The following is an 18,029-nucleotide window of genomic DNA, read 5'->3' on the forward strand; positions in this document are numbered from 1 at the left end:
TCAAAAGCTCAGGAAACAGCCAAAAATCAGAAACATAACTTACTTTGTAGTTTTAGGATATGAAACATAATTGTTAATTACCCTTCCTGTTATGTCTTATGAAAGAGCTCCTCTGAGGAACTTTTACATAAGGGAAACTGATGGAAGCTCTTAGGGATGATAAGAGACTTTTAGAGAAAAAGCACACATGCAAAAACCTTTTCCCTATTTGCTAGATGCAGAGTATTTCCACAAGCAGTTTTGCTTCATCAAATACATTCCCCAAATTTCCCAATAGGCAGCATAACATTCAAGTCTGTGCTCTATAGGATGGCAGTGGGATACCACTGGCCACTTTTCAGGCTGAGGGAGTGGTGCACACTTTTAATCCCAGCATTTAAGAGACAGGGGCAGGCAGATCTCCTGTGAGTTTGAGGCCAGCCTGGTCTACAGAGTGAGTTCAAGGACAGTCAAGGCTACATAGTAAAACCCTCTCTCAGAACCAAAACACTAAAAACAAAACAAAACACCACCCCCCCCAAAACAAAACAAAACAAAAAAATTAATTAAAAAAAAATCTATCAACAAATGTCCACACACACAAAAAAGGGGTCATATTTGAGGTAAACTGACTATAACCTACTTTAGATCTTGGTGACAATTCTTCTTCTTCCGAGGCGGTTTCTTCTTCTTCGGTTTATTTGCATTGGTATTATTTTGTTTATTGTTTACACCAAAATGGCCTGCAGAAATGTCACTTTGCAGTAAGTTGACCAACAATGGGCTTGTTAATGTTACATCCTTATTGACTGGAAAGCCTGGATTTTGACCACAAGACATTTGACTTCCATTGGGTGCACCACCAAATGGTGCATTGAAAGACACTCCATGGCCTGAGAAGTGGCTTCCCGAAGCACTATTTCCCTGCATGCTCTGCACATGTGGAGGGACCATGCTGGTTTGTTGTATGTTAACATCAGGCATCATCTGAGACAAGTTGACATCATTATTTGCTGTAGTAGCAGGATCAGTATGTTGCTGGGCCATGTGTGGGCTGGGTCCTGGTGGCCGCAGAACCTGCCCCTGAATCCCCATAACCTGAGATGGACTGTTGTTCACAGGCCCTTGCTGAGGCAGCATCTGTCCTGACATCTGTCCTGTGAATTGCACCATGTTTCCTTGCATATTCGGAGTTGGTCCCCTCATTATTTGTGCTGGTCCCGGCATGACATTGGATTGGTTCTGAGAGTTAAATTGCGCCTTATTCCCCTGCATCTGATTGGTCATTATTTGCTCTATCATTGGGTTCTGCTGAAGCAAAACTTGCCCCTGAGGCCCCATCATCTGGTTATGTGGTGCCATCATTTGTGGGCCCTGCTGGGGAATCATCTGCTTGGGTGGGGTCATCCTTTGGGGTGAAGGTCCAAGATTTTGGTTTTGAGTGTTCACCATCATCTGGCCCTGTGGCATAAGCTGGGCCCTTGAAAGGATCATAGGATTTTGAGGGTTCAAAGTTCCTTGTTGCTGGGCCATCTGGCCCTGTGAGGGCACAATCTGTTGGTGCATGCCCATTAGCTGAGATGGTGGGCCCTGCTGGGGCTGGCCTTGCATGTTGCCCAGGGTCACCTGAGGCACCCCAGAGCTACCAGCCTGCTGGTTGTTTATGTTGCCATGAATTCCCATGAGGCTGGGTTGCATCATATTTGGTGGCCCGTGAGACACCTGCATTGGGTTTTGAGGAGGACCAGCTCCTTGACCACCTTAAGAAACAAAAATAAAGAATAAAAAATTATCATCATATTAAGATACTCAAATTACATTACTTAGAAAGGCACTCATCATCCATATACCAACATAAATGTCCATGTTTAACACACTGTCTGTGAGTATTTTAGACTCTGGAGGTAACTGCTTACATTTTCCATGATCATACACTAGGGAAAATATGACTTTACTCTTATATAGTAACTTAACGATAACATTAGAAAATTAAGTTTACTTTCAGATTAAATGAAGCATTATCAGCTTTATAACATAGCTTGTAACTACCTTACTGTGCATAAAACTTAAAAACCATCATGGGCTAGAAAATGAGCCTCATTATGAGTAAACAAGGGAAACAAAGAATATACCAGTATCCTCTAGAAAAAACTCAGGAACACAGAAGAGACATTTTAAAAATGCTTCTTTGAAGAGTAATTATGCCTTTTAAAGACTATGTGTGTGAAGTATAGATGCTGCACTTTAAAGAAGACAGTATACAGTATTTCCTAAGGACAGGGTACCTCTGCTAAAGTGACCTAGAAACAGGAGGATGCTAAAAGTTTAGTGTTCTTACTCTGAGACAGTCCCTACTGGACTATATGGGACTTGTTCTAAGTTCTCTTTGAACTAAAGGTACTTACTGTTGGTACTGTCTGGCCAGCTGTATTGTTTACTGTTGGATCCTTGGAACTGTCCTATAGCTACTAGCTTTATCTCCAATTCTTACTGTAATATTGGACACTGAACCCGCAGCCTTCCATATACTTAGCACAAAGTCTGTCAGAGTTACACTCACAATCTACCCCGCCCACTTAAACTGAGAAACCACCTGGCTTACTTTGTTGGTTCGGTTGTGACAGGACCTCACTATTAGCCGGCTGCTCTGAAAAAAGCATGCTCTACTGCCTTTAGCTGCACCACTATGTTTGGCTTTACATTTTCCTCAGCTGGGCATAGTGGCTGATGCCTGTAATCCTAGCACCTGGAAAGCTGAGGCAAGAGAACTGTCATAAATGCAAGGGCAGCCTTAACTACATAGTAAGAGCCTATCTCAAAACATCAAAAATAAAACAATGAACTTAAGGCCTCTTATATGCTGGGAAGGCACTCTACTTACATACCTTGAGTGCATGCAGTTAATTTTATCCTGCCATTTTTGGTGTATGTATGTACATGTGCATGGTATGTACATGTGTACGCACATTCGAATGTGTATGGTCTGTGCAGGTCTCTACTTGCCAATTCCTGGGATTACAGGTAGCTGCCACACTCACTCAGCTTATGTGGGTTCTTGGAATCCAAACTATGGTTCTCATGCCTCCACAGCAAGCTCTTTACCAATGGAACCATGTCCTAATTCTGATTTTTTTAAACTTTAAATAGGAGCTATAAAGTGGCAATCTAATGAAGTTACAGACCAGTCCATGCTCTAGCCTGAGAGAGAAGCATAAACTGTCCATTGGTTCCACTATCACACTGCTTCCTGAGTTTCAGGAAGGCTTTCTAAACCAGCCTCATAAAGTCAAACCTGAACTCCATAAACACTGCACATACAAGTATACAGTCACCCAAGCAACAATTATTTGAGTATCCAATAACAATTAGGTTTATCTAGTTATTGGTATTAAATCCAGTGCTGATTTAGTATCAATAAAAAAGTTCCCTTTAGAGGCAAGAGACAAAAACGTAAAAAACCAAATTTTTCAGGAAGTAATAAAAGTTAACAGAACACTAAGACAGAGTAACAGAATAGAAAATGCTAGACAAGAGGAGAGCTGCTTTAAATGGACCAAATGGAGAAATAAAAACCATAGGTACACATGGAAGTCTTCCTTTAAAAAATAAATAGCTGTGCCAGGGTGGAAGAATTGTACATTTTTAAAAAATTATTTTTATTTTATGTGTACAGGTGTTTTTGCCTGTATATGTCTGTATACAACTTATATGCTTGGTGCCTGTGGAATTCCCTGAAATTGGAATAAGTCACCATGTGGGTGTTGAGAAGCAAGCCTTGGTCCTCTGGAAGGGCACCCAGTGCTCAAAACTACTAAGCCATCTCTTCCACCCCAAGGATTATGAATTTTATGATTTTAAACTTTCTATAAAACACTAATACATATACTCAAGAAGGTAATTTTATATTAGCAGCTAGGAAAAATCAAATAGTCCTACTTTTCTCTCATCCTTCAAATGACAATATGAGCTTTTTATTTATTAAGATCCGCCCTCCACCCCCACCCTAAGACTGGGTCTCTCTTTGTAGCCCTGTCTGCCCTGGAACTCACTATGTTGGCCAGGCTGGTTTCGAACTCACAGAGATTCTCCCACCTTTGTCTCCTAAGTGCTGAGATTAAAGGCATATGCCACCATGTCCAGCCTCATTCTTTTCCTCTTTAATTTTTTTATTTTTATGTATGTGTATTTATGTGTGTGAATGAATGGCACACGTCTGTGTGTGCTCATGGATCCAGAGGAGGTGTCAGATCTCCAGAAGCCAGAATGACTGGCAGTCAGGAGCCACTGATATGGATGCTGAGAACTAAACATAGGTTCTCTGGAAGAGCAGAAAGCCTTTTAAAAACACTGAGCCAACTCTAGTCCCTTGTTTTTATTTCTTAAAAAATTAAATTTGTACTTATTTATTATTATTGTGTGTGTGTGATGTGGTGATGGTGGTAGTGTGTTTGTGTGTATGATGTATGTGTAGGCAAATATTACCATTGGCAAGGAAAGCAAGAACAAACACTTTAACCTGCTGAAACATCTTGTGGGCTCTAGATTTTTTTTTCCCCCATTCTCTAAGCAATTTACAATGAACGTTGGGAGTTCAGGAAAACTTAAGCTAACTTAGTGCAAATGACTTCAATGAGAAAGGGCAAAAAGATTAGTCACTTAGTTCCTAAGCAACCAGAAGAAACCCAGTAACATGAAATTTGGGCTTTAAAAACTGCTTCAAAGAATACTTATTATCAGCCAATATACTATGTTATTTCCTCTCCAAACTTGCTCATGTATACTACACTATTGGTACTGAATAAATTGGAAAAATGCCACACTGCATACTAGAATTTAGACATTCAGCATAAATGAAGCTAATATATATTATATAGAGATTTTAAGAGTTGAAGGTATTCAAACGTGCCATGTACCTACATACCTATGAGTTTATGGTTTCCTTTCCCAGAAATGCCTTTTACCTGAGCAAGCTCTAATCTAGGGGTCAGCAAGTCAGGTATGGTGGGTTTAGAAACAGGAAAGGATTGGGAGAACTATTTCCTCACTAAGCAGATTGAGCAGTTGTAATACAGACCAAATGATCTAAGCTATTTATTATTTGGCCCTTTATAGAAAGAAAAGAAAGCCTGTGTGTACGTGTGTGTATGTGTGTGTGGGTACGTGCGTCTGTGACAAAAGTTAGACACTTCTAACTGAAGTTTCATTTCCTTTCCAAAAGTGTTTCCTGATTCTTGAGAAATAACTTATTTTCCATATTTCAATCATCACCCCAAAGTGTATCTATGTGTTTGAAATTAAAGAGAAAGACCATGACTTGTTCATTTTTATACCTCTATTGTCTTTCAAGGTATTTACCACCTGATCAATACTCACTCAACACACATGGCTAAATAAAAGTAAACAAACCTGCATGCTGGACATTTTGATTTGCTTGCAGCTGAAGGGCTCCTGAATTCCCAGGGGTGGCTGCTGTGGTGGAAGGCACCTGACCTTGCATAAAGTTGGGATTGGCCTGTCCTGCTGAGAAGCCAGGTGGGAGGCGTTTAGGCATTCCTTAATAGAAAACAATGAGTAAGGCAGTTACCTAGCAAATTTATACTGTTGCTGAGATATGGAATGAATAAGGAAGGATGAGCTGCATGGAGTTTCCACTGGCTTAGCTCTTTCTGTCACACTGGTAGGATCTTTAATAATAAGGTTGGGAAAGATGGTTAAAAAAAACAACACAATCCCTTATATGAACACTGTCAAAATGAAAAGGAAATACTAAAAAATTTACACTTAGAACATGCCAAGGAAAAAATGGCAATCTGCTCCCTATATATGATCTGAGGACGTATCATAGCAAGGTTTGAGGGCTCACTTTTCTCTGTAGTACAATGGACTCCCAATATTTACATACTGTAACACAGGCACCAAAGGAGTATGCTAAATTCTCTTATACTCAAACAAATTGATATGAAATACTATAAAAGAAAGAGTAAGGTCCCAATTAAGGATAGATGGGTAATAACTTTTTTCCTTTGAGGGAAATGAATAACAATCTTTGCAGAAGTCTCCCTCCCTCCAGTGTTGAGCTTGTCTCTTTGGAAGAGACAAGAGTTCACAGGAGCTTCAAAGTGAGGCTGTATCAACTTAAGCCTTTCTCTCCTACGATCTGCTGTGACTCATGGCTATGGTACCAGAAACCATGCTCTGATATAATCTTACTCAAGTTTACATCCTTTTAGGAAGGCCTAATTCCAGAAAGCAAGTTTGCAATAAAGAGAATCTCAGATCCACTCATGTGTGTAGCACAGGTCTTGACGTGGCCAGATCACCTAGGTGAGGTATCAGCTGCTCTACAAAAGCAACGAGACCTAAAGCTCACTTCAAATTTATTAGGGCCACATTTTTAGTGCCCTCAAAAACTCTCTGTAGACAAATATGCATTTGTCCTTCCATTAGCAAGTCCCCATGTACATGCTTCCACTTAACTAAATCAGTAATTGTGTCTGAAGCAGCCATGTTCTTATATTTTCTAAATATCTTAGAAATAATATTAGAGCCTGTATTTCAGCAAAATCAATTATAAGAGAGTGAAAGAACTGATGGGCAACTTAACTTCACCAGGAACCATGGGAGCATGCCTTACTATGTTGCACTGAAGATGTGAGGGTTTTTCTGGGTAGGCAATGGGTGTCTTTTGGTGGGGATATGCTTATCGGTCGGATGGTAGTTTGACTGAACTCTCTATACCTCACTGAAAAGCTCCAAGCACAGTCATGTGCACGAGGTCATGATTAATAAGAATAAATAATAAACATGGAGATGAATAAGTTTTACTGGAATCGTTTTACCTCTCACACATTAAGCTCCATTGCTTTTTCTTCATACAAGAGGCACCTTACAAAATAAATAAATAAATCTCCTTTAGGTATAACTAGTGGAATTCCCTCTCTAAGGAGCAGGCATTGGCATTTATAAAACTATAAAAGTAATGATTTTTGAACTTAGTCCCCTTTAATACTTTAATCAAAGTTAAAAAACACCATGCTTACTATTTTACTAACTAGGATTTATCAAGATTGCTAAGTAGAAGGGCATTGTCCCCAATAAAACCTGTACTTAACCTTTCATTTCTGCTCAACTGTATAATCTTTATCCTTCAACAAATGAGAAGTTTAAATTATTAATAAAATACATGTTTGGTCTGGACATTTCAATTTACTAGTACAAAACTAAGTAAAAATAGTTTGAAACAAAATGAACATCTCTATTTTCAATTTTACCTGCATTTTTATCCAGAGAGCTAGCTTATATTTAACCAGTAAGATGTTACATAGTATATCAAGATAAAAATATATTACATTAACTAAGTTATATCAAGTGTCATCACCATTATCACAAAACAAAATGTTTACATCCTTATTTTACTCCCTCCATTAATACTAAAAACTGACATTCTACTCAAATCTATCTCCAGAAAATTTATCAACACAAATAGCTTCCGTGTTCCTCACCTCCTAGGCCTGGATGTAAACTCTGTGGCCCCTGGTTTGGTGGTTGCTGCTGCATCACCATGAAGTTAGGTGGCACATTTCCCTGTTGAACCATAGGATTTCGACCTGGAGAGCTGACAGGCTGCTGAAATCCCTGGGAAAGTGGGTTATTTTGAGGTGGCCTTGGTCCCATCTGCTGCTGAGTTTGGTTAACCGTTGGGGAAGATGCAGGGGATCCCTGCTGGAAGGAGGAGGGTGAGGAGGCAGGAGACTTGTTGGTGAGGTGGGGCTGTTGCAGGGGGGTTGGGACCCTGGAGGGCCCTCCCTGCAAGCTTTTCATCTGAGGAGCTGTGAACTGGCCTGGGTTGCTCATTTGAGGAAAGTTTGTATGGGCTTGTGAGGCTTGTTGGCTGCCAAAAGGATAAGGAGGGGGAGGGTGAGAAGGTGTCTGTACCGTGGCTAAGGAAGGTCTTGCCTGAAGTTGCGCCTGCATTGGGCTAGGCAAGGGAGCCTTCTTCCACCCTTGATTTGTAGTCATTGTGCCCAGAGATCCCTGGGCTGGTGGAGGCTGTAAGGCTCCAGAAGGCAGCTGGTTCCAGCCTGGAGGAACAGGCACCTGAGTTGGAGCAGTAAACTGTGGTCGAATCCCCTGTGGCTGTTGCTGCTGATGCTGTTGTAGAGGTCTTGTCTGCAACTGTTGCTGCTGCTGCTGTTGTTGTTGCTGTTGCTGCTGTTGCTGCTGCTGCTGCTGCTGCTGTTGCTGCTGCTGCTGCTGCTGCTGCTGCTGCTGCTGCTGCTGCTGCAGCTGGGGAAAATTAGCTGGGTTCATTTGTCTGTTCACAGGAACAGGCTGCATTGGGTGATGCGCTGGAGGTAAAGATCCTGAGGGATGACTCTGTTGCTGTATATGGAGTCCAGAGAGAAGTGGATCCATTGCATCTGTTTGAAGATAGTGAACAGTAATTAACCTACTGCAACCCAGATCTTAGCACACTAGCTTAGATCTGCTGATACCACTGATATTACCATATTCATGAGTATCTTCTAAGTACCAACAGTATAAAGAGGAATCCTGGGCTGAGAGATGGCTCAGTGGTTAAAAGCACTGACTGCTCTTCCAGAGATCCTGAGTTCAATTCCCATCAACCACATGGTGGCTCACAACCATCTGTAATGGGATCTGATGTCCTCTTCTGGTGTGTCTGAAGACAGTGACAGTGTACTCATATACATAAAATAAATAAATAAATCTTTAAAAAAATAAAGAGAAATCCTGCCTTAAAGACAGCTTAGGGTTCACTAATCAGGTGAGGAGCATCAAACATAAAATATACATTTCATTTCAAAAATTTCAAAATTTCAAAAATTTTATTCTGAGAAATTCCTGTTACAGGAAAAAAATGATAAAATAGCTGACTAGATTTGGGAAATGCTAGACTTGAATTTCAGACAAGTTTCTTCTTTACTGTAAGAAGCTTAGTGCTGTAACATGTTAACTTACAAAACATTTACCAAATTCATAGGACTTCAAAATTCTGTCAAGACGTATCTAACAGGACTAAGCATCCCAAGGTAGATGTGGTAGTTTGAATGGAAACGGCCCCCACAGCTTCATAGGTGTGACCTTGTTGGAAGAAGGGAGTTGTCACTAGGGCTGGGCTTTGAGGTTTCAGGTACTGAGGTCAGCCCCAGTGTCATTCTCTCTTCCTGTTGTCTGCTGATTCAGATCTAGAACTCTCAGCTACTTCTACAGCACCATGTTTGCCTGCACACCACCATGCTCTAAACCACAGACTGAACCTCTGAACCTGTAAGCCAGCCTGTTAAAATTTTCCTTTATAAGAGTTGCTGTAGTCACGGTGTCTCTTCAGAGCAGTAGAAACTCTAACTAGGACAGCATTGGGAATGTTGACGAATGGCTGATAAAATAACAAGAAATCCTGAGAAGAAATGATGACACTTAGTTGTGAGAATCATGGTAAATTTTGGAACTGAGCAGTTAGGAATTCAGCCTCAGTGGCTAAATCTCAATGCAATCTGTTAAGGAATTCCAGCTTCTTTAATTTCCAGTGATTGGAAGACACTACCTGACTGAGAAGCCGGGCGAGGAGTCCTGGGTTGCAGTTCTGGATTGGGGCCTGGTGCCATCATGGAAGATGACATGTTCCCGCCCTGGGGCATCATAACAGTGGCAGGACTTGTCATCCTTATTAGTCCTAGAAGAAAAAAAAAAAAAACCTGAAATAACACTCTGGAGTTGGCACATTTGTGTGTGCGTTTTGGGACAATATCTTACTCTAATGATCAGACTGGTCTGAAACTCACAGTAATTGCTTCAGGAAGGGCTGAGATTACAGGTGTGAGCTACCACATTCAGCTTATAATTTTTCATTTTAATGGCATACCTTAGAAACATTAAAAGATATAAAAATTTGTCTTTTAAGAACTATTTTTAGATTTAAATTATTTTCTGCTTATATATGTTTTGCCTGCATGTATATGTGTGTACACCACTTACAGGCCTGGTATTTGTGAAGACCAGAAGAGGTGCTGGATCTCCTAGAACTAGTTACAGATGGTTATGAGCCACTGTGTGGGTGCTAGACACTGAATCCTGATTACATGAAAAAGCAGGCATTCTCAACTGCTGAGCTACCTCTCCAACCCATCTGTACTTTAGGGCAGAGTTACACAGTCCAGGCTTACTTGTTACATAGCCCAGGCTGGCCTCAAACTCATAACACTCCTGCCTCATCCTTTCAAATACTAGGATTGCAGGTGTGCAAATACTCTAGTTTTTTTTAATATTAATATTATCACACAGTGTAGTATTTATCCTTTAAGAATACATTTCTTTAAATTCTTCACATTTTAAAAATCACTTTTAGTTGTCTTTTTCTTGAAAGACAACTTATTTGAGTCAGAGTCTTGTGTAGCTTAGGCTGTCATCAAACTTACTATATAGCTGAAAATGACCTTAAACTCTGGATCCTCCTGTCTTCCCTTCTCAACTGCTCAGATTATAAACATGCATCAGTAGGCTGAGTGTATGCAGTGTTTGAGACTGAAGCTATGCTTTGTACCTGGTAGGTAAACCCTGCCTCAGGGAGCACCACCCCAGCTTAGTCACTCTTTATAAAGAAATATACCGTGTTGCTCCTTAATTACAGCTTTTATTCACTTCTGTTCTTAATTTTTTTTTCTTTCACTTGAGATAGGGTCACATTATGTAGCCTTGGCTGGCCTAGAACTTGCTATATAGACCTGGCTAGCCTCAAGCTCATAGAGAGATTCACCTGCCTCTGCCTCCTGAATGCTGGGATTAAAGGCATGCACCACCATTTTTCTCAATTCTTAAGTCAAACACTTAGGTTGTTACTTTTTGGTTGATGTCCACCACTGATACTCCAGAGCTTTCCAATTCCAACTTTATAATGAACATATTTTACAAAATTGGATTGATATATAATATCTCCTCACTATCCCACACTAAATTTCTAAATACTTTTCAATTTCCATCATGATTATCTTTTCAAATCATAAGGCATTTATAATATACTTCTAAATTTTTGAAACTATGAGGCATTTTGGTTATGTATTATTTATTTTGTCACTCACTTAAGTGACAGAATGTATTTAAGTACATTCTGATTAGACAGAGAATCTATAGGACATTGTCCCATGGTATTTATTAAAACTTGCTTTTGAAAACATGGTCAACTCATACAAATATTTCATCTATGCTTGAAAACATTAAGAACTCTAGAATTAGGATTACATAGTTTCTATATATGTCTATTATAAGGCTTTTTGGGGATTGGGGAGGACAGATAATCTATATAGCCTTGACTGGCCTTGAATTCAGAGATCCACCTGCTTCCTAAGCACTGAAATTAAAAGTGTATGCCACCAGGCTTGGCTCATTATATGAAACTTATCATCATGTCATTCAAACTTTCTTTAATCCTTATTGATTTTTATGTTTGATTTATCAATTACTAACAGATGTTAAAATCTCCAAGATTTGGCATTTCCATGTAATTTTTATATATTCAGAGGCTAGGTTATTAAGCATATAAAATACTGCTACATTCTTTTTTTAAAATGATATTTCATAATTTAATTCATTCAAAAATAAGCTAAGGCATGTATCAAGGGATTTGAACTAACCTACTACAGTCAAAACTTATTTCAGCATATTACAAATAATTTCTTGGTTTCTGAGGCAGGCTGTTTTTTTGTTTTTGTTTGTTTTTTATAGATAGCAATAGTTTTCAAGTTTTACATGTTTCATCATAATATAATTTAAAATATAATCCTGAAAAAATTTATAACACTTCCCCACCCCAAAATAAAAAGATTGGAAAATGTAGGCACCAGTACAGGCACAGACAAACATGTATGTGTGCATGCTCACACTAACCACCACTACCACAATCACCACCATCACCACCATCACCACCATCACCACCACCACCACCACCACCATCATCACTGTCAACAGCAGGTTACAATTTTTTGTTAATTGATTTTGTCCAGGATTTTCTCAAATCACTTCTTTACAGTTCCCTAGAAAACCACAAACATCCTATCTAATGTTACACATTCTACATTTCCATATGACTTTTAATTCTGAAATCTGATTTTAAAGTAGTTGTAGGGCTTTTTTTTTTTTTTTTTTTTTTTTTTTTTTTTTTTACGTTTGTTGGGTTTTGAAGCAAGAGTAAACCTTTCTAATGGTTGTAGGATTGTACAGGTCTCTTTATATCAGATCAGGATTAACTCAATTTCTTAGATGTATTCAAGAAAAAAATGAAATTATAACATTGTAAATAAACACGGATCAGTATTAGATTGAAATTTAAATATCACATATTCTGTATTATTTATTTTTCATTAAAATAAATCCTGCCTGATAATGGTAGAGCACTCTTGTAATCCCATTACTCAAGAGAAGAGGCAGGGGTACCACTGCTATTTCAAGCCCAGTCATTCTGTAGGGATTTCAAGTTCATCCTTAGTTATATAGTGAGATCCTGTATCAAACCCCCTGAATACAACTCTGCACATAAAACATCATGTACAGTGCCATAGAATGGGCACACCCACAGTTACACATAATAAAAAGGAATAAAGAGTAATAAGAAATCATATTGAATCCCTTTTGATTATCTTCCCTGCTAATCTTTTAAAAACTATTTTGAGTCTCCTCTTTGTATTATTTCCCAAATTGAGATCCTCAGTTTTGTTTTGTTTTGTTTTGAGACAGGGTTTCTCTGTGCAGCCCTGGCTGTCCGGGAACTCACTCTGTAGACCAGGCTGGGCTTGAACTCAGAAATCCACCTGCCTCTGCCTCCCAAGTGCTGGGATTAAAGGCATGTGCCACCACTGCCTGGCTTTAGATCTTCAATTTTGTAAAAACTAATTTAGATTTAGATTATATTCTTTCTTATTTATTTATCTATTTTACACTGCAGATTTTATCCCCCCCCCCCCATTTAGCTATATCCTTGATAAATTTCTCCTGTTAAATAAAGTGATCTTCTTCATTTATATGGTTTTTATCTCTTATTGTTATTATCTGTGCTACTAGGAACTGAACGCTAGCCTTTGCATGTGCTAGAGAAGTGTTCTGGTACCAAGCTACATGTGTAACTCTTTTTACATTTTGAGACAACAGCCTAAATTGCTCCAGCAGGCCTTCAACTAGGTAAGCTTAAGATCCTCCAGGAAGAATTAAAGGCAAATACCACCACACCCAGAAAATATCCTTTTTTGTTTTTTTTTTTTTTTGAGACAGGGTCTCACTATGTATCCCTTGCTGTAGGGAACTTGCTTTGTAGACCAGGTTAACCTCAAACTAATAGAAACTCATGTGCCTCAGCCTCCCCAGTGCTAGGATTAAAGGCATGTACCACCACGCCTGGTTTTATCCTTTTAATTTTACCATTTGCTTTGTCTAATTAAAAAATATATATACTTCTTCTTAGTTACTATTTACCTAGCTAGCTTAATTTTGTTTTCAACTTTGAATTTTATGAGTCCTTATATTTTATACAGTTCTCCAAATAGTACAGAGCTAAATCTGAGATTATTTCTCTAAGTAATCACTCTATATTACTAGTGTTCACAAGTCATTTACTTTTATTGCCAATTACTGGTATATGTTGATTTATCATTTACTGGATGACTTATATTTACATTATTTTTCCCTATGCTATACTGTCTTATTTTTCCTAAACTCTACTAGATATTTTTTCATCACACCTTTCCTTTATACCATTCTATTACTTCCTTGAAGTTGTACATTCTATTATTTGTCAACAGGCAAACCTGACATAGAATGTAACTGTAATATCTGACTGTCATTATTACTAAGTCAGTCTTATGTAGGTTTACCTATATTTACCAATCACTAGTTCATCATTCCTTCTTAGACCTTATTTCTTTCATTTTAGTTCAACTTTTTTCTTCCTGAAATGTATCCTTGAGCAGTTCAAAGATCTGTCAGCAAAGACTTTTTTTTTTTGCCAAGGGACAAACTATATCAACCTCCAAAGGGATGTTCCACAAGATTCATGGCCACACCCTGTACATGTAGCTAGCAGTTCCTCTTGCCTTTTACTTGTGGTATGCAGGGCTTACTACCTTTAAGATAGGTTTGTCAATTCTACTCCCACTGGGCACCATATCAATAATAGCTTTGTTGGCCTCAAAAATGATCTTAGACCCTCAAGGCAGCTTTACCTAGGTCTTTTTGGTCTTTAGGTTGTGGGAGATGACTATGGCATAGTTCTCAGGGGTTCACACCAACTTGCCTCTGCCTCCAGGCATACCCCCAGAAAACACACAATAGTGACCTCAGTCATGGTGCCCACAGACAAAACATTGCTGATATTGAGCTGGACCTTTTTTTTTTTTTTTTTTTTTTTTTTTTGCTGCAGTGCACAAACTGTCCACTGTAGATTCTCTCTGCAGCAATGAATAGCTCCATCTGATTTTTTTTTTTTTTTTTTTTGGTTTTTTCGAGACAGGGTTTCTCTGTGTAGTCCTGCCTGTTCTGGACTCACTCTGTAGACCAGGCTGGCCTCGAACTCAGAAATCCACCTGCCTCTGCCTCCCAAGTTCCATTCTTAAATCAATTCCATTCTTAAATGGAACATGAAGGATCACATTCACAAAGGGAGTGCAGCAGACAAGGTAATGGATGTCCTTTATGGTACCCCTAATATAAAAGCCAAAACATGTAGGTGCAAGGTACAAAGATCCAGCACCTTTCTTCTGCCTTCTACCACAGGGCCCACGGTGGCAGGTCAGCTAGCAAGCACTGCTAGTAAATGCTCTTAAGTCTTTGAAAACTTCTTTTGATAGTACAACTAGGTTTAAAATTCTAGGCTCCTAATTATGTCCTTAGCATTTTGGCAATACTATTCTAAGGTTTTCTGACTTCCAATGTTCCAGCTGAGAAATGAGCTGAATCTGACAGTCTTTCCTTTGTAAACAATGGCTCTTTGGGGGTGGCTGGGTGTCTTTAGCCTCTGTTTTTCACACCTGTACTTTACAGTATCGTTTAGAGGTGAATGTATTCGTGATACTCAGCATTTCTGGGTGTCTGATATGGAGGAACTGTGTCATTTTGAACAGTCAGTTCTGGAGGGTGTTCAGGTATCTGTAACACTGTCCCTGCCCTCATCTTCTGGAGCTCTTTTAGACAGCATGGTAAACCTTCTGATTCCATCTTTCAAGTGTTTTCATATTTCCGCTATTTCTCTCTCCTGTATTCTGGGTGATTTCTTCCAATTCTCCTTCAAGTCCAGCTATTTCTAATTTGCTGAATAAGTTGTTCATCTGATGCCTTTAACACTGTCTTTATAAGTCCTGTGTCTCCTTCAAACATATTTATACTCTGTTAGCATCTTTTTTTCTTACACTTTTTGTAATTTTAAACATACCAATATTCTTAAAATCTAAAATTCCAAAACTGGAAGTTTAACTCTAAAATTCAGGAATTTAGTGCAAACTTGTTTATCATAGTAATTTGAACTGAAGGTGTGGAGCAGCCTGGGTTGAGAAAGTGCTCCTCCAGAGCATCAGTGAGTTTATCAGTCTAGAACCACTTAATGTTTAGTGGTAACTTAGCTGTTCCAGATCATTTTACTAACATGCAGTCAACATGCAAATGGTTAGAGAAGACAATCCCCAAGCCACCAGCCTCCAAAGGGAGCCCAGGCCAAGAAAGGCAGACATCCATGTATCTCCCTGTGTCAAACGTAACTAACAGTTTTAGAATCTACCCTCCCTGGAAAGTCTGGCTTCATGAGAAATGTCTAAATTCTAATTTCATTCTTCAGGTAGCTTTCTGAGCAACCAAGTCACTTGGTTCTTCAGATTCTCCATGAATTTGTTTTTTATGTTTTGTTCCTTCCTCCTTTTTCCCCTCTTTAAAGACTCGGTCTTGATATACAGCTCAGACTGGTCTTGACATAGTCCCTATATGGGATTACAAAGGCTTGTGCTTCAACACCAGCTGTTCATCATTGTTTAAATTTTCACATTTTATTTTGATTTTTCTCCAAGAAGTTCTTTTGCTTGCTTGATATCTTAGTTATACATTAAGACTTCTAGATGAAGACAACATGATAAACAGTCATCTGTTGAAACCAGATCTACTTCTGTGGAATCCCACCCCATTTTCAAAGATGGCAATTAGAAAGAACATTCATGAACCAGATTCGGCATTACACATGTGAAACCTCAACACGCAGAAGATTTTAAAAAGGCAGAAGGAAAGTAGCAAGTTCAAGGCTAGCCTGGTCTATATAGCAAGTTCCAGGATAGTGAGAGCTATACAGTGAGAACCTGACTAAAAACAAAACACAATAAACAAACATCAAACAAGGACATTCTTATGACATGCAGAACAGATCTTCTTGCACTACAACAAGCTGCTTGTTCCCAGAAAATTTCCAATATACATTGACTACATGCTCAGTTAGTAACATGCTAACATGCATTTCTGGTGCTATGTGGGCACCTGAACTAGATCTGTGGTTCCCACTGCAGGTAACATCCAGGAGATATCTAGAACATATTACTTTATCAGTTAATCTCAGCACTACTTTCTTCTCTTAGCATTGACAAAAGAACACAACTACATCTAAATTGATAGCTCAGAGATATCTAGAGCTATCTTTAGTTGGCACAATAGAAGAAGTGCACAGTGGTGCTACGAGCATCTGGTGAGTAAAGACTAAGGATGCTACTAAATGTACCTCAGTATACAAGACAGCTACTCACAGCAAGGAAAGTGTTGGCCCCAAATACCAACAGCCAAGAATGAAAACCTTTGATGGTATCCCCAAGTCTTGGTATTCTCTAAGGGGATGAAAAAGTGGACTATAAATGTAGATGTAGTAGCTTTCTATTGTCAGTGTTTCTATTATCAATGAGAAGAATGTAGTGCTAAGATTAACTGAAAAATTGAGATGTTCTAAATACATAATTCTAAAGTTACTTAATATTGTTTCAGGGGAAATGTAAGGTTTCTTTCTCTAGAAAGACTTCTCTAGTTTAACCTATTATTAAACTTCACTTGCAGCCATTAAGGCCCAAGAGACAAGTGAGAAAAGGAATCACAAAATACAGCTGGTGTAAAAAAAAATACCTGGAGGTTAAAATGTCACGGTAACTATAAGTCATCACTAACTGATTAATCCTGGTACTTTGTGTTATAAATGATCATAACCAGTAACCTCCATTAAATACCAATTTAACTCAATTTCAACCTAATGTTTCAAGTTTTTCTATGTGGTAATGAACTTACAGCACTGCAACACTGGCCAGATACTACAGGTTGAAATCAGTGTGCTTGCATCAGTGCCATAGGTATCTTAGCATTTCAGGACTTGATAGAATCTCTAACATTGTTTCTATGGTATAATTAAAGATGTTTATGGTCACCTATGACCAGAAAACATTAATGCCTGAGGGCAGGAGGTCAGATGAGAGTCCCTGACTTGCTTTTGTGGGAGCATTTCTTTACTAATGACATGTAAGGCAACTAGGGTCTTCAGCTAGGGCCAGCAATGGCAACAATACAACCTGTGACTTCTTATCAAACTGCTTTAACAGTTGCTCAGAGCTGTATGGGGAGACCAGGTCTATATGTAAGTTTCTAGGTTATATATTTTCCATTACTTATATAGAACTTCCTATCAGTCCAACAGCACTGACTGTGATGGATTCAGAAAACAGATCTTGAGGGCTGTGAATACAGATGTAGTTCCACATAAGACAGCTTGCCTATGCATATGTGAGGGAAGGAGGAAATGTTTGTTCTATGGAAGAACTCATCTACTGTCAAGCATACGCTCCAAAGACTGCAGGCCTTATCATCTCATGTTTAAAGATAAAGATGAAATATGTTTATTATATTTCAGGAAAATAAAAATATATACTACTTTTGCCTGAAATACAGTAAATACTTGAGGTAAACAGAAAATGCATTGGCAGTATAAAAAACCTAACTTGAACTTTATGACAAATTCTTTGTTTTTGGTTTTGTTATTT

The 18,029-nt window shown here is 38.7% G+C and overlaps 1 protein-coding gene across 6 annotated transcripts in view; it reads right to left on the reverse strand.

Moving 5' to 3' along the window:
* The window catches only part of Ncoa6 (nuclear receptor coactivator 6), a 78,803-nt gene that overhangs the window by 21,985 nt on the left and 38,789 nt on the right, over positions 1 to 18,029 (reverse strand). For 4 of the 6 annotated variants that reach the window (XR_013108931.1, XM_076930056.1, XM_034494394.2 and 1 more), the window contains 4 exons: positions 9,548 to 9,676; positions 7,482 to 8,399; positions 5,386 to 5,532; positions 623 to 1,739 (listed from right to left, as the gene is read on the reverse strand). Coding sequence is in view for 5 of the 6 variants with exons in the window: in XM_076930056.1 (XP_076786171.1) it covers positions 623 to 1,739; positions 5,386 to 5,532; positions 7,482 to 8,399; positions 9,548 to 9,676 (2,311 nt within the window). In the remaining variant the exon portion in view is untranslated. The remainder of the gene's footprint in view (positions 1 to 622; positions 1,740 to 5,385; positions 5,533 to 7,481; positions 8,400 to 9,547; positions 9,677 to 18,029) is intronic. The other 2 variants (XM_076930055.1, XM_034494395.2) reach the window with 2 other exon arrangements.

Source organism: Arvicanthis niloticus, chromosome 2 (genome assembly GCF_011762505.2).
Source record: "Arvicanthis niloticus isolate mArvNil1 chromosome 2, mArvNil1.pat.X, whole genome shotgun sequence".
NCBI classification, from domain to species: Eukaryota; Metazoa; Chordata; class Mammalia; order Rodentia; family Muridae; genus Arvicanthis; species Arvicanthis niloticus.